The 25,433-nt window shown below is 28.7% G+C and overlaps 1 protein-coding gene across 3 annotated transcripts in view; it reads right to left on the bottom strand.

Moving 5' to 3' along the window:
* The window catches only part of dsb (scavenger receptor class B member debris buster), a 397,095-nt gene that overhangs the window by 25,576 nt on the left and 346,086 nt on the right, over positions 1-25,433 (bottom strand). For all 3 annotated transcript variants that reach the window (XM_075374397.1, XM_075374398.1, XM_075374395.1), the window contains one exon: positions 3,729-3,867. In XM_075374397.1, the coding sequence (XP_075230512.1) occupies positions 3,729-3,867 (139 nt within the window). The remainder of the gene's footprint in view (positions 1-3,728; positions 3,868-25,433) is intronic.

The raw sequence follows: 25,433 nt of genomic DNA, 5'->3' as shown, positions 1-25,433 counted from the left end.
GTAAAGATGAGAATAAAACATTCCAGAATAATAGTTTTAGGATTAGAGCAAAGTCCAACCTTGAATTCAGTCCTTAGTTAGGGGGCTTGACAACATTAACTACTAAAACAACAGAGGATGATACTTAAAAGAAAAAATAGATTATGTTTATAAAAATATCACAGAAGATATTATAGGAGTTAAAAAGAGAGGAGGGAAAAATATTAAGGTGATATGAAGGAAGGAAGGAAGAGTGCTATAAGAGTTTAGGAGGAAGACAAAAGACAAGATGCAATGAAAGAAAAAACTGTCATCATAAACCTGCAAAAACTATAACACAATAATAAAAATGATATTTCTTGATACTGATTTTTTATTATTATTATAAAATATATGTTATTATTATAGATATAATATTTTATTTTTATAAGATTTATCCACATATTTTTGAGGATATAAGATATAAATTAATATTCTTCATGCAATGGGACACTAAAATTATAATGAAATAAGTTATGTATGGTGCTACTTTATGTAGCTAGTAAATATTTCAAGGCAAGAAGAATGTCCAATTATTATTCCTCTGTCTTTATATATACAGTAGCTATCTGATCTTCCTCTCAGAGCTCCGATTAAGTAAACATTCGAGGCATATCAAATAACTTATAAAATTAAATTTTTCTGACAATTCTCCTTCCACTATAATCCTAAACTTTTATCGATTACTTTTTTAACAGTCTTCCAGTTTAAAGAGTATTTTAAATTCTTCCATTATTTTGCAAAACTTTTTCTCTATCAATGCTTTCAAATACCTGCTTAAAATCTATGTATGGTAAATATTCATGTACGTTATTTTGGTCATAAGAATTTACCTATGACAAAGTTCTATCTATTGAATGATTTTTCCAAATTAACTCTTAATATTACACAAGAATATTCTCTCCAAATGGTTCTAGTACCTTTATTAAGATCTTAATACTTTGTAGTGATTAGCAGTGTAATATCCCTAGTTTTCATAAACCATTTTGTGTTGAATGAGGCAAATGACTTTTGGCATCTAATCTTTTACCAGTGTCCCGTTGAACCTCAAAATTTATGAATCCACCACATAACTACGTCTTTTTCTTTCTCATTAGCTTCTCTTATGATCAATCATCTCCAGAACCAAGAGGTCATCGGAAGGGGAAGAAGAAGAAGAAGATAGAAGACCGTCTACGCGACCCAGCGTCCCGGACGGCAGTTCGAGAAAGAGCCCAGCAGAGATGCGTCCTGAAGGGTAGCCAACAAAGAAGTGGTGAAGAGCTTCTACTCAAACTTTCCCTTAAAACTTACAATTAAATTAGTTTAAATCAGCAATTGCGACTCCTTCGGAGAAGGGGGCGCATTGCTTCCTCCATATAGTTAGTGCCCCGTTGTGGCGTATTCCTGCTAGCCTATGTAGCATTAGCACCGAAAGGACTTCAGTGGACAGTCTGAAGGGGAATTATGTCGGGAGGACAGGTTTTCAAAAGCCTAGCCTTCTGCGGTCAGCCCATGAAATGGGTTCGATAACGCTGGTTTAACAACGGATTGGAATGCAATTAAATCCGTCCTTAAAATCAAAATATAAAATAAAGACAAAAATTGAAAAATTAGACCCGTCATATAAAGTAAACCTTTAAAAACACGCCCGATAGAATCACCCAGCAGCAAGGGACACTGTCCAGGCTCTGCAATCCGAAGGGAGAATTTGCAAACTCCTGCCAACTTTGCATTCCATTTGATTTCAATTATCTCCCAGCTGCTAATGTTTGATAAAGAATTCACTGCTTCGTTAATTCTAAGTCTGACAATGACATTCTAATATTTCTAATTTCTTTATTTTGTTCCTCTGCTATATTTAAATTCTGTCTATTTTCCTCAGATATAAGTGTTATTTCTTTCACATTTTATTTATCTTCTCCTTAACAAAAACTCCTAAAAAAACTGCCTTTGACTGTATATTCCCATGTACAAAATTTAGTTTATGTGGTGAATTAATCATCAACCAAAAAATAAAAAGTTTCTTTCTTCTTTTCCATTATTTATTATTAATGCCATTTCCTCTATTATCTGCTTTTAAAACATTATTTTATTTTTTCTACAAATTTGGTCAACAACTCATTGTTTTTCTCAACAAAAATCTTTTTCTTCTTTCAAATAAATTAACAAGTTGAAGTTCAATATAAGCATAATAAATTGGCTTGACACATGTCGCCAATGAACACATGTCATCAGATTACTGATTCCTTTCTTCAATATTTCCAATGTAACTTCTTTTACTGAATCCTTCAATATCCCCACTTTCTTTTTACTACTCCCTAATTCCACTTGTTATACTTCTCCTTACACCTCTCAAATCTTCTTTCTGTCTTTCATAAGCCCTCAATTCACATCTTTCCTTAATCTTTAGCTTTCCCACGTTTGATTTTCTGATGTTTACCTTCTCTCTTACATCTCTCATCATCTACGTTGTTCCCAATTATATCTGTATCTTCTCAAATAATGACCTGCATGTATGGTTTGATAACTTAAACAGATACTGTATACAGCTAATAAGGTATAATATTATAGCTTAACAGTAATTGGTATTTTAAATCTGGCCAAAGTTATGTAAAAGATTTAGTTTTGTTAGCATATATACATAATTTATCAGGTGCAATAACTAAGATGCTAAGCCCTAGTTTGATAGTTTTATGAAAAGATGACAAAGAGACTGAAAAAGAAAAATCCAGTAACAATAACAAAGAAATTCTTTCTAAAAAGAATTTCTAGAATAGTATAAAACGTTCAGGGAATAGAAATGATTACACATGCATATAAGGGTGGATTGGCTACTGTTACTACAGGTCAAATCCAAGGACTGAAAAAATATGAATACTGCCAAGAACTAGTGCATGTCAGTACAGTGTGTGATAAATCTGAATGCAATATGCAACAACACTCGAACAGCACTTCCTGACTATTCAGTTTTGGATCAGTGTTTTTGTGTGTAGCAAAGTATAAGAGGCTGGTCAGTGAGTTCGTTCTAACCACCAAACAAGATGACATTATTCATTGATGGAAGTGTAAACTAACTTCCGTTGTAAATATTAAAAGTAAATAATCTTGTATGAAGGGTGATTACTGATTTTGTAATTGTTATCTCACTGCCATAATCACTTGTAAATTTTGTATTAAATTTTGTAAAGTTAACAATGAAATCAGAAGTGTACTTGTGATTTATTTGTGTATTTTACTTATTTTATACATAGTAAGTTATTCTAGTGTAAATAAATTGCATTTGTATGAATTTTTGTAGTGCTACTTCTCAATATCCTTGTCAAAGTTCGTGGAAATATACATATATAGATAAAATCTTATATAATTCTTTAAATTCAGTATGTACAATAGGCAAGCATTTATATGAAGGATTATAAACATACATAATAACTAACGCATAGTATCCTATATATGGATAAAATTATTACTGCTAATAATATTATTACATCAGATAAAAGTATAATTTAAAGAAAAAACAAGTTTTTGAGTTATGATACAATGTTATATGAAAAAATACACTTCTACATATACTGATAGTTGAACAGACTGATGTGGTCTAAGTCACAAATAAATGCCAACAATATGCAGTGAAACTACATCCAATGTTTAACTTTTGTGACTTATGGTGGCTTCAGTACTGGCATCTAAGTACTACTTAAATTACAGAAATAAGTTTAATCTATACTCACCAGAAGTGGAATGTTTGGTACTGTAATTGGAAGATCTTTAGGAACAGATAATTCAGGTACAAAAATTAAAATTTTCTTATGTTGGTAGGTTACTGTGCCATTATCATAGAAGCGTATATTAATTTTTTGCATATCTTCTCTGTAAAAAAGGAAAAAAGTGTATTAGAAGAATTTCTCATCATAATTGTTACATTACAAAACATACTTTTTTCACTGGTTACAATGAGTACACTGTTGCCAATTGCTTCAAATAACAAAGCATCTTATTAATTTGTGCTTGGCTTTTTGTACAGAAAGTCAAATTAATCAAGGACTAGCTAAACTAGATATATTTTAATACTGTTCTGCAGTAGGTTTGTATACCAGAATTTGTTGTTAAATCCTAACTAAAGCTATATTTTAGTCAGTGACCCTTGAATATAATGCACTTACAAATTCATCAGTTATTGTGGCTGAATATGAATGGCAACAACTAGACAAAGCTATCTAGAAACCAAACCTGTCAGAACTGTACTGGATGTGTAGAAATTTCTGAGTAACCAAATAGATGGTGGTAGAATGAGAAGGCACTCTAATGAGGTAAGTAATGTAAGTGTGTTGCAATTTTAAAGCATCAAATTGAAAATCCTGACTTTAATTAAAACGAACAGATAATTAATAAACATAAATTCATAGAAAGTAAAAAAGGCAGGTTTTTTTATTTATTTGCATCAACTGCCATAAAACAATAAAATGCCAAATGGATGCAGCAAAACTATTCTAACTTAAGTGATCAATGGGATACATCCAGACACCTGTAGGAGAAGGCCTTGTGGTGTGTCTTTGTGACAACCGGTCACCACACCACTCCCTCTGTTCCTAGGCCTAATGGGCTTTTTCCAAAGATCATCTTTTAGACTCTCTAAACTTGATAACAACACAGTCATTAGGTGGGCCTTTGTCATAGTGCTAGTGTTGCAAATGCCTCGGCAGACATTTCCATCAGTGTATTTACACAACCTACTATTGGCTTCATATGGCCTCTTCCAACCACAACCAACAACCCTAACTTACAACCCTAAACTATCAAATTACCAGATTCATGGTAACCAGATTCATGCGCAGTCCCCACATCTTTCTCTAACACTACGTTTCACACAAAAACTCTTACTGTTATATCTAACTTCAATTAGACTATGCACTCATATGTGTTGATTTCTTAGATAGATAGTGGTGATTTCTTGATTGAGTCTTTAAACACCAAAAATATCCTCATACCAACAAAACAAGTGTTGATCGCAACAATGATAATTTTGTCCTACAATTCAATTTACTCAAAATCCTATTGATTTAGTTTATTAAAGGTGGGATTCAGTCATTATTTAGTCCTTATTTCAAATGTTTCTTATTACAGGTTGCTATTCTTTCCTAGTGTAGCGGAACCATCAGGATCTAAGATTAAACCCAAACTCTAACAAAGTTATTATTTTTAATCATATGTTTGAATTTTGAGCCATCACAAAACACTATCCACAAGAAATCACTGTACAGTAGTAGTACTCAATGCTAGCCAGCCTCCATAGCGTGAGTGATAGCCTCTTGGCTTTTCATCCGGAGGTCCCGGGTTCAAATCTTGGTCAGGCATGGCATTTTCACACATGCTACATTCATCTCATCCTCTGAAGCAATACCTAACGGTGGTCCCGGAGGTTAAAAAAAAGTACTCAATGCTACATTGAGTACTTAATGTAAATGTTATTCTTGAATTAGTAATATCTTTGGATTAACTATTATGATATTGCAATGAATACTTAAAGAAAATAATAATAATAATAATAAAAAAAAAAATACTACTTAATAAATTATTTAAAATTTACCTAGAAGGTTGTTTTTTATTTCAGGTTAGGTCCTGTGAAAAATTGGGAAGTCAATTTTTTAAAAAAACAAGTATTTGTCCTAATATGAAAATAGAAGTAAATACAGATGATTGTTTATCTCTATACTGAAAAATTATGCTCAGATACAATCATGGGTATACATACAGAGGAATGGATACATTCATGAGTGTGTGTGCATATATAAATATATATAAACATGGATATATAGAAACATATTACGTATATAAACATGGGTGAAATATAAATGATACTCAACATCTGTTAACTATTTTTAATGATTATTTATAATGTCTGATTGTATCTATGTCAAATACAGTCAATGCATGCAGTTATTTTATACCAGTATTGCATATAAAAAAAATCATAATTCAATAAAATGATGATATAATGCATTTCAAATACTTTTCTACTTACATGAATTAGTCTCAGACCATGCAATTAGTCCAATTTCAGATCATATATTTTTGAAATTATAATGAGAATAGTAATTAAACATGATGAGTAATTTTAATTCCTTTATTAAGGTTTACAATAACTTGGTCTTAGAAAGGACAAAATCATCAGCTAAATGACATTAGGATTACAAAATGTTGATTGTAAGTATAATTTAAAATTTAAAAAAAAAATCAACAGAATAATAATAATAATAATGGGAATTAATATGGGTTCTCAAACCTGGTTTTAGTGCAACCAAGGTGTGCCAACTAAATAATTTATTTGTGCAGTGTTTTCATGGAACTAATACGTAATCGTATACTGAAAAATACAAAAATTAGGTAAGTGGGTTACATTGTAGAAAACTGTTGACTAAATATGTAAAAAAATAAAATTGATTGTTTATATAAAAGTCACAAAATAAGAGGAAACAATCAATTTTATTTTTCCACATATTTATATCATAATCATGAGTATATATTGCATCATAAACAAGTTCAGTTTATTGGCTTGCTTAACAAGGAATATGACAACTATTTTCTTCATAATGTCGTGGCTGCAGGACATTTTTATCACTTCATAATGTCATGAAGATGTAGAAAGCTAAAAGTAAGTCTACACACGTAAGATGGATAGTCTCAAATTTGATATTTTACATTTATTTGGTTATAATATTTCATATACTTCTATTTCATGTTAACAAAAACTACATAATAAAATGTAATGTTTTATATTTATTATGTAATATAATTTATATACATTAAAACATACACTGCACCTGTGCCTCAATAATTTTTAACTTTAAAATAAATTATCTTTAAAAGTTTGTGTTGAAGATGAACTGTGCTTCAAAAATATTTATACAGTAGGTCTTATAACAACATTCATTTTTTTTGTATTGACATTTATTATCATCACAAATGATAAAAAGCAAAATAATTATTAGAAAATTACTGCTGTTGATCATTATACTTTAGTACCATAAATCTGTAAACTGATGATTTATTTAGAATGAAATAAAATTTTAGTGATAAAAGAGTTTCTACTGTTTAATAGTTTTAAGTTTTTAGCTAAATAACAAAATACATTTGGGGTTAGAAAGGTTTAGAACTAATGACAGAATACATTGCTTACAGAATATTTTTTTAATTTTTCAAAAAATACATTAAACAATACATTACTGTGGTAATAGGTTATTAGTCATAAGTTCTGCCTTTTCTTTAATGTAAATCAGTATTAAAGACATTTCTTCCTCAGAATCCGACTAATTAATAAAAGGATAAATAGTGATACAGATACTAAGTTACCTATTGGTGTAATTTCAAATTAACCTCTACTTGGTAACAGCTGAATTGGATTAAGATCAAAGTAAAAAAACAGCTATAGATTAAACAATACCCTTTTTTGATTGGTCAGCGGTTAAAAAGAGGAGGCTTTTGATTGGTTGAACACCTTTACCATAATGACCCTTATTATGATACAGGTTCCAGCTGCAAAATTCAAATGCTATAATACAGCTGCAGTAAAAAGTTCTTTAATCTATAAACTAAACACTTACTATTGTAGCTTAATTTGATAAAAAGCAGATATTAAGTGAACAAACACCACATACAAAAGGAGTTTCTGAACCATTTTAAGTTGGCATCATTAATAAAATTCCATTGGTACTCCACTAAATAAGGAACCGCATAATTACTTCTGAATAGCTTTCTTGGAAGAATAATTTCACATAGTTTAAAAGTAAGGTATTAATAAATATAAATAAACCAAAAACCAAACAATGAGTACACATTGTGTGGTATACATTATTAGTACATATATACTGAGGATGTTTTCATTTATACTAGCAGACTTTTAGACTTAAGTCTAGCAGACTTTTTTCATTTATACTTGACACAATAAAAAAAAAACTGATGTTTATGCACAGTATTCCAGAGAAAAATCTTTTTTGTAGGTTTCAATTACCAAAAATTACAATAACATTGTATTAACTATACTCATAACTTGTTTCTTTTGTTTGGAAATGCAATTACTAATTTTATTTTCATGAATTCTGATGATTAAAATTTTTGTACATATTACCTGTAGCTATGCTAGATACATTTTTATAATTGTCAATATGGTACAAATGTAAAAAAAAACCAAATTATATCTAATTTTATATAGATATATTAATATAGAGTATCAATTTATTAATTTTATATATATATGTTTTTGACTTAAGCTTTTAATAAATAATAAAGTAAAATTAAGATAGAATAAGAGGTGGTGCATAGAAATAACTTCTTCACATTAATAAATAAGTAAAAAGAAGTTCAGCTCTTCATGGGTTTTGACCTACTTATAATTCCCCATCAAGGTGCTTTATCTCCCAGAATGTCTCCCTAACCTCTTAAACAGTCTTTATTATCAGAGCCCTCAACACCTAATTAAATCATCTGATCTTGTTAAACATTTTTACTTTGCTTAAAAAATCTTTAATGAATTTTAAACCATTCTAAATGTTGCAGGCAAAAAATTCATTAAATTTTTTTGGTTAAAAAGTAATATAATTAAACCAATAATATAATAAAACCATTATGTTTTGGTTAATATATAAACTATATAAATTGCAGTAGTTATAATGGTTGTATATGACTGGATTTAAGTTACAAGTCACTCCTAAAAATGGTGAAGCATCCTAAAAATATAAAAAGAATCTCATGCTTTTTAATGAAAGTTAGAAGTGAAATGATTAACTTCATCTGTTGTCCTTTATACTTTGCAAAATATTCAACACACTAAGCATATGAACAAACCAAGTCGACCAAAAATCAAGTGATATTTAAGATACAAGACATACTTGCTTTTTTCATCACAGGAATTGACGACTGTATAATCATCATTATTCTCACAGAAAGTAACTCTACTGCATCTTATACCTGATTGATTTGGATACATCACAACAATAAAAAAATATCGGAGTAGTAAAGTGAGAAGTTAATGTACTTTTTTTTTTTATATATACTGCATCAAAAGGGATAAAAAATCATAAATTAATAGGATTCATTCCATGATAAATTTTTAATCTTGTAAAAAAAAAGACTATAATATTGTTAAAAATGAAGTGAAAAAAAAAACAGGAACATTTACGTCTATTGTATTTTTCAATTTTTTCTGTATTCGTACCACTAAGGAAGTATGAGTATGCATACAACTCTAGCCCTACAGTAGCTCATGATAAAAGTACCTTATGTGATCTAACTGACATGATCTTCTTAGAGAGCAGGGATGACAATGAAAATCAAAAAAAAAATTTAAAAGATTAATTTTAGCCAAACATGTGTATACTTTTATTTTTACAGAGATTTTATTTTTATCACTTAATTTCACAAAATGATTTATATTTCTGACTAATTCATACTTCTAATCATAAGTTTGTATTGAAAAATTTATTGCAGTAAATAGAACATAACACTGAAACACAAGTGTGATGCAATACTTTTCACTTACTCCATTGAATGTAAGATGCATTACTATAATAAATAATAAAATTAACCTTGCAGAATGATTGAAAAACAGAAATATGCTAGAATTGTGATAAAATATATTTTAAATGTATGTTTGGTATTTTCAATTAAAATTATAATTATGTTGTTGTTTAATAATTTAATGGAATATTTTCTATAAATAGTAAACAAGAAGTATTTATTGAACCAAGTTATTAAGCATCCTTAATTAAATTATTAATTGTTGGATTCCATTAATGAAGGCAAATATTCGTACATATTTCCTAACAATTACAAATTTAATTTTACGATAAGTTAAATGATTAGTTATGAATTTTATGTTTTATTTGTATGATATAAATAATAAATGCTAGATTAAATACAATATTATTTAATAAATATTTTTTGTATTTTGGGTAATATAGTAAACTGCATTCCTTATAACCTGTTAATTCTGCAACATCTAGAATGTCTCAGGGAGTGAGCATCTTGAAATTAGAGGGGCGTGTAAAGTTAGGAATAAATAGGAGAAACCAAATTAAATAAAATGGTTACTGTAGGCAGTCAAAGTTAAAGAATAAAAATAATTCCACAGTAAGCTGCATTCAACATTTATTAGTTGCTAATAACCATACCGGAGACCGGAGACTATTTATAGAAAAATAAAAATTAATAAATTATATTCTAGCCTTATGAAAAAATATATAAACATTAATGATGTAAAAATCTGTAAGGAGTAGCAAGGGTTAGTACACAAACCTATAATATTAACTTAATTTTTTTTAATACTATAATGTTCCATGTAAATCGTGTAAACTGGGTTTAGATTTATATGAATATAATGCAGATGAAACAAATGATAAGTAATTTATTAAAAGATGCATAGTAAAAAAAATTACATGTTATGTCTAAATTTATTTTGTTTATGCAAAAGATTCAGTATTCAATTAATTACTATGCTACTAAATAAATTATAGTGAATCAAAATACGGTACTATGTTTTACTTTAAACATAAAAATAAAATAAATCAGATTTTCTATTGAAATGAGTGTACTTTAAACAAGACTTTTAACAAATATTAGTTAAAAGGTGTTTTTTATTTGTAAAGATGAATAATCAGGAATGAACAAACTATTTACAGCTCATAAATTCTTGTCAAAGGCTACACAAAAAGTGATTAATTTGCAAATATAATAACAGCATAAACAAATCATATTACGCCAGCTAAATAAAAAATAAAAAAGATATTACAATTTTGTTTTATTAATAAAATTCATCCCATTTTTAAGTTCAGACCACAACAAAGGATGTTTTAAATTATATTCTAAATGAGCCTAATCATCAGCAGAAGCTGGTACAGAACTGTTTACATTGCCAAAATTAAAAAAAAGGAAGTAAATTTTCATAAATTCTGAAATTTTTACAAAACCATATAGTTTAAATATATCCAACCTGGCCATAATCTTTAAAATGCAGTTTGTAATTTTCTCCCCTCAGTTAATTACATATAACTCTGCAACACACACAAACTAAACAATTAAATAACTTATGGTTTGGTTTATAAATAATATTATTAATGCATATAGAAATAATATAACGATATGAAAGAGATGTGTGTAAAATAATACTCTATTACCTATAAAATATCAGTATTTCTGTCAGAATATTAAATTAAAAACAGAAATACAGATAAATACCATGATATTATTAAGTTAATTATCTATTATTAATTAAAAAAGATATTTATTTTAATTCTATGAATGTATTCAAACAGTTTATTGGTAATTAAATGTATATATGGTCTTACCCATAAAGCATGAGAAAGGTTACCCATAAATTTTACCCCCCCTTATTATTAATTAATTAACTATACACTGTTTTAATGAGGATCATAATTTATAAGCATTATATATATATATATATATATATATATATATATTATCATTAAACACTTTAAAAAAAATTATAAACCTAAGTATGCAATTCTTAAAATGGTTTGTTCAGGGTTAAAAATGCACAAACACTTTTATTATTACAAGAAATTTTTTTTTGCAATCATTGAATGTTAACATTTTTAAGTTAATCATAAACTATCTATTTTTATAAAACATGATTTAAAGTACCCTTCAGTAGTTTGGTATCATCATGGCAATATCATCTTATATCAGTAGAAAATTAAGCAAATTATTTTCTATTGCTAGAGCATTCTTTCGTAGAAATCCAAGCCTATGGTTTATTGTTGAGTATAATGATTCCCAATGGATGATTTACTAAAATCAATTTAATTCAATATACCACCTTAAATTAATGAGCTGTTTTCTCTTACAGTAATAATGTTACATTGCTGTTTGTTAAAAGTAGATTAATGTTCAACACATCCTAAATCATAATTTGTTAAGGTCACCAGTAATTGAAGAATTATAAAATTTGTTTACACTAAATGTAGAATTGTTTTAGACATTTTTTATTGTTTGAGATTTTAACGTAATTTTTTTTTATGAACTCAAGTTTTCTGTACATTTGAATAGCTTATTGAGTGAAACAAATCAGCCTCTTTTATTTTTGATAAAACATCCTCTTAAATTAAAGTTACAATTAAAAAAGAAAGTTATAGTTAAAGTTTTTTCAGTTTTTTTGTAGAAAATTATATATATATGTTATTACAGATGAATTTAGTTTTAACGGATTATTTAACATGATATAAGGTTTTTATTTTTCAGTAATTTAATAAGATAATCAAAATTAATTTAAATTTTTAAAAAAACTTGCATCTGCTTCTTTATACTTAAAAAAATTTATTTTATTAAAATGTGAAGCTTAATACTTTGCTTTCTAATTCATAAAATTATATTATAAACAATAAAAAAGATGTCAATCAATTTAAAAAATAAATTAACAATTTAAAAAAAAAAATACTTTAGGTGTGTCATGGTTACATAAGGATTTTGGGATTTAATGTTATAATAAAATAATAAAACAGTACGAAAAATTGGAAATTTCTGGAAGTTATAAGAAATAAAAAGGGCAGGCCTAAATACAATAAATCTTGCGATCTTTTAGTTGCCTCGATAATTGCTGGGAGTGTAAGGTTATGCCACTAGATTTGACAGTGACTGTCATGCCCAATATTTTAAAAAAGAAGTGGTTCTGATTATCTCTACATTGAACAATAGAAATGTTAGTTTTCTATATGTTACCGATTAGATAATATTCTAATATTATAATAATGAGATTAAGTCCTTTGGTTAAAGTGATCCTGCTTAAAGAAAAATCAAATTTAGAATAGGGTTACTGACTGTTCCAATAATAAATTAATGTTAAAACAAATATTGTAAAGAACAAGGTTCTTTATGAGGACATGAAACCCAAACAGGGTTACGTGAAACCCAAAAACCCACTTTGTCAGTTGGGATTTTTTCTGTTTGGGTTTTCTGTCTGGTTATACACCCTTTTTTTTTTTCAAAAAAAGGTGTATAACCAGAAAGGTTAAAGTTAATGGGCACCTTCTTCTAGGATTCTGAAGGTGTATTGAGAATGGATTTCCTTAACAACTGGCGCTCAGTAGACTGAATATTACTCCTTTAGGCCCAGTAACCACTATCTGATATTAAAAAAGTATCCAAATGCTGATGTTATTTCTCTTGAATATCAGACATGCATTGATGATGTTCATACCATGACCATCATTTGTAAACTGAAAATGAAACTAAAATGAAATAGAACCAAATTTTCTGTATAGACCAGATCTCTGAAACTATCACCTCATCAGACTATCTACGGTCATCCTTAAACTAACACGGCTTCAATCCTTAAAAAAACATTAGGGCAAAAAAAGCTTTATAAAAAATTATTCTACATGAAAGGTATTTCAAAGCTTCCGAACTGTTGGTACAAGTGTACATAAATCACACGAATTATATTGAAATGAAGTATAAACAGTATTGATAAGAAGTTTTTGATCCATTTATCACTTAAAATTCATATTTTCTGTAGCTTGATACAACAAATCTGAATGCTCTAATAAGATAAGAAGTATTATTAATCTATATTAAGAAATAAAAAAATAAAAATATGCTTTTAATGTTTGATAAGTCACGTCTATTCCTTCTGTCTGTTCAAAAGAGAAACTTTAATAAAGATTATGAAATGCTGAAATGAAATTTGTAAGACCAATTGATGGATGTACCAGATAGATTTTTTTCTCTAACTTTTATAGGACAAACTATAAGAAGGATTATCATTGATTGAAGATAATCTGAAAAGGAAGCGGCCATAAAATTGTTTATTAAGGGTACACAAAGACAAAATTATAGCAAAAGAAGTTGTAATGAGATCGCTTACAAGTTAAAATAGATAAACTGAGATGGGTAACAAAAAAGATCAATCAGTTTGGTAAATTCCTAAGAAATAAGGAAATTAGAAAGAAACATAAAATGTAAGAAAAAATTAAATGTATAAAAAGTGAATATATATTTATTGAATGAGGAGATGAAGAAAGTATAGGCAGCAATGGGTCGGGGACATTAGAAGAATTAATTTTACAGTTAATGAAGAATATCAGTAGCAAGAAGGTTTGAGATGTCCAAAAAAGATAAAAAGATCAATTTCAAGATGGAATGGGGTAGCCAGATTTGTGTCCCACAATTTTAAAAAATTATAACATTTTTAAGGATGAAATGAATTTAGAAATAATAAAATGATGTTAGTATATTTTTTATAATAAAACTTACTATATATAGAGCTTAATTATTTACGGTTTTTGAATGAAAAGAAGTAGCGGTCAACGTAGACCAATGTTGTTCGGTGTATATTTAATTACATGACCTTGTAGAAGTAAAATGTATGTAGTTAGTGAAAATACACGTACATAAGAAAACATGCATCGGTGATCTCACTAATGTTTTGTCATAATATGAAAAATATAGATGACAAATAATGGGAATAATGATTATTAACAAATAATTATTGTTATTATTACTATTGTTTATTATTGGGAGAATCCCAATATAAACTATAAAATAAGGTAAGTTAACCTTTAATGAAATTTATGCAAGTACATACAGGACATCCATTATGTTATGTAAATTTGCTATTTACAAGACATAAATAGTTATTAAAAAATATATAAATGATAATAATGCTGAAATAATAAAAATAATTTGTAATATTTTTTTACATAATATGGCGAATGTTTTTTATATCTAACATAATTCTTAATGATATGATCAGCTGAAACCAAAGTGCAATTTAAAAAATTAATATTCAGCGTAGGCCATAAATACTTATAACCTTTGAGAGATATGAGTAAATTTATGATAAATTAAACTTTTAAACAAAAGCCTTTTTTCCAACATGGACAAGAATAAATAAAAACTGAAAAACAGAATCGATAATTACACACCACTTATTACAGGAATACGTGATAAATATTATTCACAAGAAAATGTAAATTTTGTCTTATTATAGACTAGCAAGTGGAAGTTCTTAATTCAATTCGATCCGTATATATTTTTGTTTGTTTATATGAGCATAACTTTGCACCAATTTGGATGAACATCTTTTAAACAATACAGATGACTCCATGGTAGTCTACACCGTTATCTTGTAGTAATGGACCATTTTAAAAATGTATTTGGTGAAAAATTCTGATGTGGCAATAGAATGTATTGCTTTTCAAAAAGCTTCAGAATATGTGTCTTAAAGTACTGTAGGATCTTCTGCAATAGGTGTTCCCATTTCCCAATAATTAAATATTAAGCTGAAACTACAATTTGTGTACTTATATTTCTGTCAGTGAATTAATAAACAGTACTGTTATACATTTGAATTAAAATGATTAAAATCAATACCAATTGATTGCAGTTTGTTGGTGACTGTTTCGTTAAGATAACTGAACCGGACTTCCTATTATGATATTTAATATCTCTTAATGTCAGATTGCTGGAAATTGTAATGACCAATGTCGCTCGAATTCCTGGAATGAGTTACACTCTCCACTCTATGAATCATAGTGATAATTTTGTGGACCCTGTTTCGATGGATCATATACAAATATTAGAGGATAGGTAAGCCAATTAAATTCAGAAATAAGTGTAAATATGGGATATGAAGAGACCTTCTCAATTCATTCTTCTGTGAATACCTTTCGAGAAGCCACCATCAGGGAGATGACTTGCTAACTAGATACTGGAAGACATCCATGATTTCTGGCCACCGAAATAACAAAATGCACAATTTATTATGCTTCAGTTAGGCTAGGTTACATTTGAGAAATGAGGGTGTTTACTGCACAAGATCTGTACTCTATCCTGCATTTTCTGTGAACTAGTTTATCTTTTGTTTCCTCATTTATCATATTATTGCTCTCACACAACAGTCAATCAATGTGATCATTCTTCAGTTGTTACAAAATTAACAAAAAATGGTGTGAAATTTCTTCTTAAGGATTACTTGGAAGGTGCTTGAGAATGAAATCATGTCGATGTTCACTTTCCAACTATTTTGACAACTTACATTTCATGTATTTCTGCATTTTAGACAGCCTATGCACATATATAATATCAAACTCTGAACCCAAATACTGCACATCTTTCCCTTGAATCTTTAAACTTGTTTTGAATGAGCCATTTTGTTTCAAAATACTGTTTATTCTTATGAACAGTATTTTTTATAGACTTGTCAATATTCCTGATTCAAAGAAGTTTCAAAGCTAAAAAGAATAAATTAAAAAAAAAAAAAATGAATCAACTCCAAAAACACAAATTAAAAAAAAAATTCACTAAAAAGGAAAAAAATAATTTTTCCACTACGGTCTCAATACAGTCTTTGAACTTATTTTCTAAAGTTGGTGTCAAATATTTTTTACAAACAGTTTTTTACAGATAGTAGATTAAATAATTCAAATAAATTTTGAAATCCATATCTCGTTTAATTCATTTATCGTGTAATCTATATCATGTAATTCATTAAACATTTGACGGCGACTTCAAAAAATAAGTTTCAAAGATTGCATTGATGGTGTAATGAAAAGATTATTTTTTTATTTTCAATGGAATATTTTTCATTATTTTTTTCTTTTCAATGGAATATTTTTCATTATTTTTTCTTTTCAATGGAATATTTTTCATTATTTTTTCTTTTCAATGGAATATTTTTTTCTTTTTGGAGTCTGTTCAACTTTTTATACGCATTACATATGATGAAATATCAACTAACTGCATAGAATTAGCTGATAATATTATGTGATGAAACATATCCGACAAAAAAATGTGAAATAACAACACATATGATCAATAGATGAGTTACATTTGATCAATACTGCAAAGTGAGAAATCTTAAATAATTATTTAAATCATGTCAGGAATGAGGAGTAGGTGTGTTAATCCTCGGATAAAAAAATAACTACGTATGTATGAAAGGCTCTTAGAAACAACAGAAAAACCTTCATTAAAGCAGGATCTCAGTATAAAATACTGTATTAATATATAAAGGAATGGTTAACAGTCATAATAATAAATAAAATCGCTGTCGAATGAAACAAACATTTTGAAAATGTTAACTGAAAAACATTTGATATATTATATTGTTTGTATAAATGTCAAACAAAATTATAGAAAATTAATCTTTATTTAACAAGAAATAAAAAAAATAAACTTGCCTGCATAGTAATGTTATCCTTATTAAAAGTTTGATTTAATTTGAAATAAATTAATCAGAATTTCTTTTAAAAGCGTAGAGATCAGTCTCATATTAAACACTATCTTGTCTTATGGAAAATCACTTGGCATAATCCAGAAGAACCTTGAATTTACAATTTATTATGTTATAATCTTAGATCTATGTCGATCTATGAATCTTGGATGTAATCTTAACTCCTTAGATGCATTCACATAATTACAGGATATACACAAATTTACGGCTAGATGTATCACTTAGCAGCAAAAAATAGTACTAAAATATGTAAATTCATAGTAGTAATGCTAAAACTGATTATAATCAGCCAATTAATTTCTAAACTGCCATAAAAAATGATAATTGTACATATACTGTATATTAAGCGTTTTCTTGAGTTTTAGAAAACTGTACATGTAAACAAAAAGCTAAAGTAAGAGATTAAAAAGCTTACTTTAATACTTTGAAGGAAGTGCACATAATGTTTAATAGAATTTTGGAAATGTTGTATATTTTGAATAGTAGCAAGTTGGAGTTAAAAGAATTGAAGAAACATCCTGAGAAGTATATATACCCGTTAATAAGAATTTAAGCTTAGCATTTTTTTAAATATGTGTTTAGATAAAATATATGTAAAATATTTAGGTAAATTTCTTCTACTAAGTTTTCTAATGAGTCAATTAATGAATCCATCTTCACTCTATTAAAAAGCCCTTCTTGAAGCTATAAAAAGCACTGCACAAGTGAAAAGATATATACTTGGGGTAAATACATCAGTTCCTTTATAACTAATATGTTGTCTAAGTTGAACATTTTCTTTGAAATACGTTTTGATTACAAAATTTTGCTGGAGCCAGCTGTCTATCTAATATTGTTATTATTGCAATGGAAACTTTATAAATGACAGAAAGAATACTTAGTGGTCTCTAATTTCTTTTATATATTCTATCTCCAATTCTGAACAATAAATAAATTTTGCACATGACCACAATTCTGGTGGTAACTTTCCATCTTTCAAATAGTTTTTATACTGTTTATATAGTGTTCTACTATTTTTGTTTAGTTTTTATACAGTTTATATAGTGTTCTTGCCATTGTATTACCTGCTCTTTTATCTCTTCATTATTTGTATCATCTAATAAGATTGGTCATCAAAGACTCTAAAATATCAAAGATTTCCAATGCATTACGTTAAAAAACTAAGTTGTCCCTATTGTCCTTGAATTCTCCTCCCAACAAGCTCTGGTTAGACAGTCAATTTACGTAAGTGCAGTTCCTCTGTGTGCCCAGCCTATCCACTCACCATCTACCAGTAATGTTACTCTTGAATTATCAATTGTTACAAATTATTGAAAGCATATATAACCAAATAACTTTTTTATAATTCTCGAATCTACTACTTCTATACATAAATTAAATCGAATAAATGATTTCTTTTAATTAAAATTGATTATATTACAGCCACTTGTCTGAAAATAATAAAATCAGGAAGCTTTTATAAAGCTAAATTTAAAAGTATACAATTCTAAAAAAAATGAAATTGAAAACAGTTTTTAAAAACACAAAACAAAACTTCTTCAATCAATCTGACGTTTTTATTTGATAATCTTCATTTAAAAAATACTGACCAAGTATGGCATGACTTTCCTGGCTACGCTTATCAAGTCATGATTACCAAAATAAGATTTAAGCATCAAAATTTTGAATAAAAGAATTTTTGATTTTAGGGAATTTCTTACTCTATGGGAAAAATTTATTTATAAAGAAGTAATCAGTTACAAAAAATGATTAATTATTTTTTTTCTTGCTTGATGATAATCGCTGCCAAAAACTTGAAGCTTGTGTGTGGAATATGGAAATGGAAATACTATACTTGAAAAAAAATACTATTCTTGATTGAAATTCGAATGTGGGAGCTCCAGATGAGAGGCGGGGAGGCTACCACTAGTGCCACAGAGGCTGGCTCTGTGAAGGCTAAAAATATTGAAAAAATAAAGTATAACGTTTATGAAAGTAATAAAAAAGATTGATTCTAAAAAGCAGATTTTTAATAATAAAAATTAAAAGTCAGAGCTTAAAAACAGAATACAGTTGATTCTAGTTAATAGCACTACCGGTGGTTATTCAGGGCAGCCGTTTAATTGGGACATTTTGCTAAATCAGAACCATATTTGTATAATTCATGCAAAATTACACCGGTTTAATGGTCCAAAATGCCACTTATAAGGCCCATTAGCTCCTTCGTTTCTTTTTTTTACTTCTAAAATATCACAATTTTATTAGTGATTTAAATCGCTTGACTGTTGTTGAATGTTGTATTGAGAGAGGTCTTCTGCCACTGGTCTTCCTTTTCTTATTTTTCCTGTTTAGCCTCCGGGAATTACTGTTCAGGTATTACTTCAGAGGATAAATGAGGATGATATGTATGTCTTGTACAGTCTCAGTTTGACTATTCTTGAGATGTGTTGTAGATTGAAACCCAACCAACAAAGAACACCGGTATCCATGATCTATATATTATTATTCAAATCCATATAGACGTAACTGCCTTTACTAGGACTTGAACCCTGGAACTCTTGACTTCCAAATTTGGATTTGGGAAGACGCGTTCACCACTAGACCAATCTGGTGGGTTTCTATCACCGGTCTGCACAGTACATAGTGCGTGGCGACACAGATGATCATGCAATTATGACAAAGCAAATGTTTTTATTTTCTTCATTGCAAATCCGTTGTTCATTGTGTATTGTTCTGCAGTTATCGTTCTTCCATAATTATTTTTAATCACTTCTGTTTATCATTTTACTTTCGCCAATCATTTCATTTTTTTAATCACTTTTAACTTTTTACTGTGAAGTGTTAGTTTAGATAAAAGTCGGTGTTCATAATTTATCCAATTCATCACCATGCAGTACAAAGACATGACACTGGCAGAAAGAATTGCTTTGTTAAACAAAATAAAAAGTTATTCACCAAACACTGGTTTGCATAAACTTACATAACTACTGGGAGCATCAAAAACTACGTTAGCTCGTATTTTACAGCAAGAAGATACTCTTCGCAGTGAATGGTCTAACAAACGCGAAGGAGAAGAAACTTCTCAAAAAAGAAAACGTGAAGGAAAAGACGCGCTCGTTGAGAAAGCTTTAAATAAATGGTTTTCTACTGTTACTAGTGGATCAGTAAGTGTCAGTGGTCCTATGCTAAAACAAAAAGCAGAAGAGCTTGCAAAAAAATTGGGATACTGATTTCAAAGCAATAGACGATTGGTTGTCGCATTAGAAATAAAATTTAAAAAAGTTCACGGTGAAAAGGCAAGAGCCGATGCTGAGAGTGCCGAATCGTGGAAGAGTTCTAAATTTCCTGAAATAATGAAGAAATATTCACCCGATGACATATATAACGCAGACGAAACGGGCCTGTTTTATCGTGCTACGTTAGATCTTTCTGTTACAAACACATCGCATTATCTGTCTCAAAAAAACAATGGATCGAATTACTGTGTTTGTGCACGAATGTCTGGCAATGACAAATTAAAACGTCCTGTTATTGGTAAAGCAGGTTAACCACAATGCTTTAAGTGGGTTAGAATGAAGAGTTTACCTAGTATTTTGATAAAAAAAGCCTGGATGATGAGTCTAATTTTTTTTTTTTTGATCGGCGAGTGCTTGGGATAACGAGTAATAGAAAAATCAAGAAAGATTTGCCTTTTTACTGATAACTGTGCTGCCCATCCTAATGTAGATTAATAAACATTTAAATTGAGTTTCTGCAACCGAATACGAGTTTAATTCAATCGCTTGACATGGGAATAATAAAAAGTTTTAAATTTATTTACCGAAGTAAACTAATAAGTTACATTTTACAAGAAATTGAAAGAAATACGTTGACTTCCTCGGCTATGGCTAAAGATGTTAATGAATGTGTCCAGGCAAATTCAGTTCGTAGCTGATAGTTGGGATGAAGTTAAAAGTAGCACTATCAAAAATTGTTTTGCCAAAAGTGGTTTAAAAGTCAATACCGTCGATGATACTGAAACAATCGATGCTTATGAAAATGATTACCTTTTTTTGCAGCACCAGGTTCAAAATTTTGAAGATTTTTCAAATATGGACGAAAAAATACAATGCTATGATAAGAATGAAACCGGTGATGAAATAATTAAAAACATTACTGGTACTCAACAACTGGACGAAATTGAAGAACTTGAAGATGAACCCAGTGTCAAACGCGTGTCTACTCAAGATGAAAAAAATTCAATGATGAACTTTAGCAGTATTTTATACAAGAATGCCGCTAGAAGCGGCCTTCATTTATACAAATGAAGCCCGCTGGAATAACTACGAGTCTGCGCGAAGTTTGTAGAACGCCACGCATTGAAAGGGAGACGACGAAGTAAAATAAAAAATTTTTTCAAAAAGTTTAAACAAATAAGAGACATTAAAGTATTTTTTTATTTTACTGATCGTAAATAGAAATCATTACTGTATTTTGTACCTCTATTTTGTTTATCAATCGTTTTGTTTTATAAGTACATTTAATTATGTAAGATTACAAAAACTATTTAATGATGCATTGAACCAGAACAGTAGTTCTTTTTAAATGTAACAAACCTGTTTTTATATGTGGCTATAAAATGTAAAAGGATAGTAAGTAATGTATTGTGTTTTATTAGACACGTATTTTACGGTAGAGTATCTAGATTTTTATTATATTCTATTTATATTATTCATGTAATCTTAATATTATAAATAAAATTCAGAATACTAAATTGCTACTTCGAATTTAATAATTAGAATATACCCGTATACCATACTTGTGCAAGCTCCTCATTTTTCGTTAATATTTACTTAATAGGGCCAGCCGTTTATCAGGGCCATTTAGCCCCGGTCCCGTAGTGGTGGGATCATCAGGAATCTACTGTATATATTTTAGACTGTATATATTTTATATTATTTATACTGTATATATTTTAGAGGCGGTAAATACAATTTAAGAAATATTTTTCTAAAAATATTTTGTTTTATAAGTAAACAAAAATATTCTATAAATATATTTATAATATAAAATATTTCATATTTCAATTAAATTTAACAAATTTGCTTAAGAAAAAATTTTCTTTAAATCTAAAACTCCTCTTCAAGCAAGCTCAAATAAGAAAAATAAAACTTTCAAAAAACTTTTCTGCATTTAGATCCCGGTTTTATAATTTAAACAAATTGTAGGCATTTTCTTGTTAGCTCTAAATATTAAGTAATATAAACTTTCAAAAATAAAAAAAATAAAAATTTAAACCTACGGGAAATAAGATTAAAAAAATAATAATAATATTTCAATTTTAAGAGGTGCGGGTTGAATTTATGAAAAACTTTTTCTGGATATGAATTGTAGGTAAGAAATTTGTTTTAATAAAATTTTTTCTATAATGCTTCTGAAGAAACTCGAAATTGATTTTTCACTGTATCCTTATCCCTTACCGAATCTTGGAAAAAATATGATCAATGCCCCATATATAAAAATATTTGAGTCAAATTTTAAGAAAATCAACTTGGTCAATCCTGAGATATTACGCCAAAAGTAGTGCAAAACACTTACGTACATATGTACGCACATATATTTTTTGGTCTGGATGAACTAATTGGATACTAAAACGTAATGATTTCCATAAAGCCCAATAACCCATTTTTGACATGATCACCATATTCCCCCCCTTTTTTTTTGAGGATTTTGAGGTCACAGTGAACCACTTTACTCAACTCTGGTAATTTTTTTTTTTTTTTTTTTTTTTTTTTTGATTGCTCCCAATATTTCTTCATTTTGTCAGATCTTGATTTTTTGAGTCCTTCTCAAAAAACCCTCGTTGTTTTCTTTTCTTCAATTTCAAATCTGGAGTTTGCTTCTTTTAGTATTTTTATTTTGTCAGTTTTGTTTCGTAAATCTTCTATTGTGATTTCTAGTTCTTGAATATCTTGTTTAATTTCGGTTATCCAGGTCGCTATTTTAGACATTTTCCGGTATTTCTCGACCAGTTTCCCGATGAGCCAGATCGGTTCTGTTGTTCTTGTGCCCAAAGAAGGAGATTCTTTTCTTTCTAAAGTAGTCTAGAGCTGCTTCTACGTCTTTATGTATCTCTTGGTTTGGTATTAGTCTCCATTCTTCCCCACCAGTAAGTCGTCTTTTATTTATGCATGTTCTTAGATTTCTTCTTTCTATTCTTTGCATCTCTGCTGAATAGGAAATGTTGGATCTTAATTTGAAGAGTGTTTCGCTTCTATATGATATTGTAGCTCTCATTACAGTCTTGTAATGTTTGAGTTTGGTATCTATTGAGATGTATATTTTGTTATGTGTTGTTTTGGTAGTATTTTGTGCATAATTGAGCTTTCGTGTTCTTTCTTTCCAGTTTATTTTTTCTTTGAAGTCGTGTGATATTTTTTCCTAAGTACGTATTTAAACCGTTCAACTAGCTCGACTCTGTGTCCGTTTATGATTACGTGGTTCAATATCAGGGGATTTATGGCCATTATTCTAGTCTTTTCATATGATATTTTTTAGACCTATTTTCCTGCTAGTTCTTCCAATGAAGTTACTTGGATTCTAGCTTCTGCGATGATATTGGCTAGAAACGCTAGGTTATCTGGATATCCTACACAGCTTACTTTGATATGGTTTACATGTTTCCTTGCTTCAATTGTTACGTGTGGTGGGTCTTTTTTGTACCAATCTCTCATTACATATTCTAGGGTACAGTTGAAGAGCAGTGAGGACAGTCGATATCCTTGTCTTAAACCTGTTTTGATTAGGAATGGTTCTGATATTTCACCTCTCAATTTTATTTTGGAGTATGTCTCGGTTAACGTTAGTTCTATAATTTTTACTAGTTTCCTCTTTAATGTAGCTGTTCTAGCTATATTCGTTAGGAAAGTAAAACTCTTCGTTTTTATCTTTTTGTCTTATTTTTGTTTGATGATTTATTCACTACATAAACTCGAAGTTTGCGTCGTGGGAATGGAAATATAAATTTTATAGGGTATGAATAATCCCCTACCTGACCGGGATTCGTATCCAAGACCTCCGGATATAAGGTCAAGACGTTACCACTACGCCACAAATGTCGGCTAATAACGAAGTTTAATAAGCTAAATATGGAAAAATAAAAAGTAAAAAAACATTAAGATGTTGGTGAGATGATGTATTTAAGGAAAAATTATTTCAAATCGACTGATATAACTGCTGTTAACATGATATACGAGTATAGGAAATGTATAGTTAATATTGTATCTAAAATAACTATCTATATTCGCCGGGACTGTTAAAACATTCTATATTAAAACTGAATTTTGATCATTACTATTACGCAAATGGAGGTGATTAATTGGAAAATTACTTTACTTTCTGTTTTAAAAATAATACTAACTAAAGGCTGTCTTGAAACCATTTCGCATGAAAACCAGAACACAGCTTATCTCAGTTTTATATAATAAATTATATAATATCAAACAACAAAAGAATAAGTACGAAAATTAATTATATAAAATTAATTAAATAATTTGTATGAATCGATGTACGCAGCGATACAGAATAGATTATCAAGATTAAAATAGAATTATGCAATTTATCGGAAGTATAATAATAAATAGGCCTTACATTATTTAGATAATTAATTATACTCAAATAGAATTGGTGAATCAGATTTGTTAATAATACAAACTATAAGCTAGCGGTGGTGAAAGTATTTCGACATAATATAATTAAAAATATTGTTACGATGTAAATAGTGCTGATAGTCTATGAACACGTTAATAAATGAACACTGAAGTGTAAATCTATACTTATTTATAAACGAGTATGTCTTTCAGTCGACAAGTCGGTTTTGAATGGATAGTTAGGTTAATAGAGCAAGATGTATTATTCTGTCTGTATAGCATTCAAATCACTATTTCGAATCCGATGCGCGTGTGCGTTCGCACTAGTCCACATAATAGTTCGGTTTAAATTACACAGCAAATTTACTTTTTCCATAGTTTGTTACTTTCATAGTAACAATGCAAATGTAATTAACAACTGCATAAAAATTTTAATAATTAGTTAATTATATGTTAAACTAGACTTCAACCGGGTGAAAGTAGCACACATAAACGTGTTTTGGAAAATCTTAATTAAAAAAAAAAATTAGAATTTTCATTAAAAAAAAATGGATCTTAAAATTATGATTTGAAACAGAAAAAATAAT

Source organism: Lycorma delicatula, chromosome 9 (genome assembly GCF_047948215.1).
Source record: "Lycorma delicatula isolate Av1 chromosome 9, ASM4794821v1, whole genome shotgun sequence".
Lineage (NCBI taxonomy): Eukaryota > Metazoa > Arthropoda > Insecta > Hemiptera > Fulgoridae > Lycorma > Lycorma delicatula.
This window is presented reverse-complemented; position numbering and strand designations above follow the sequence as displayed.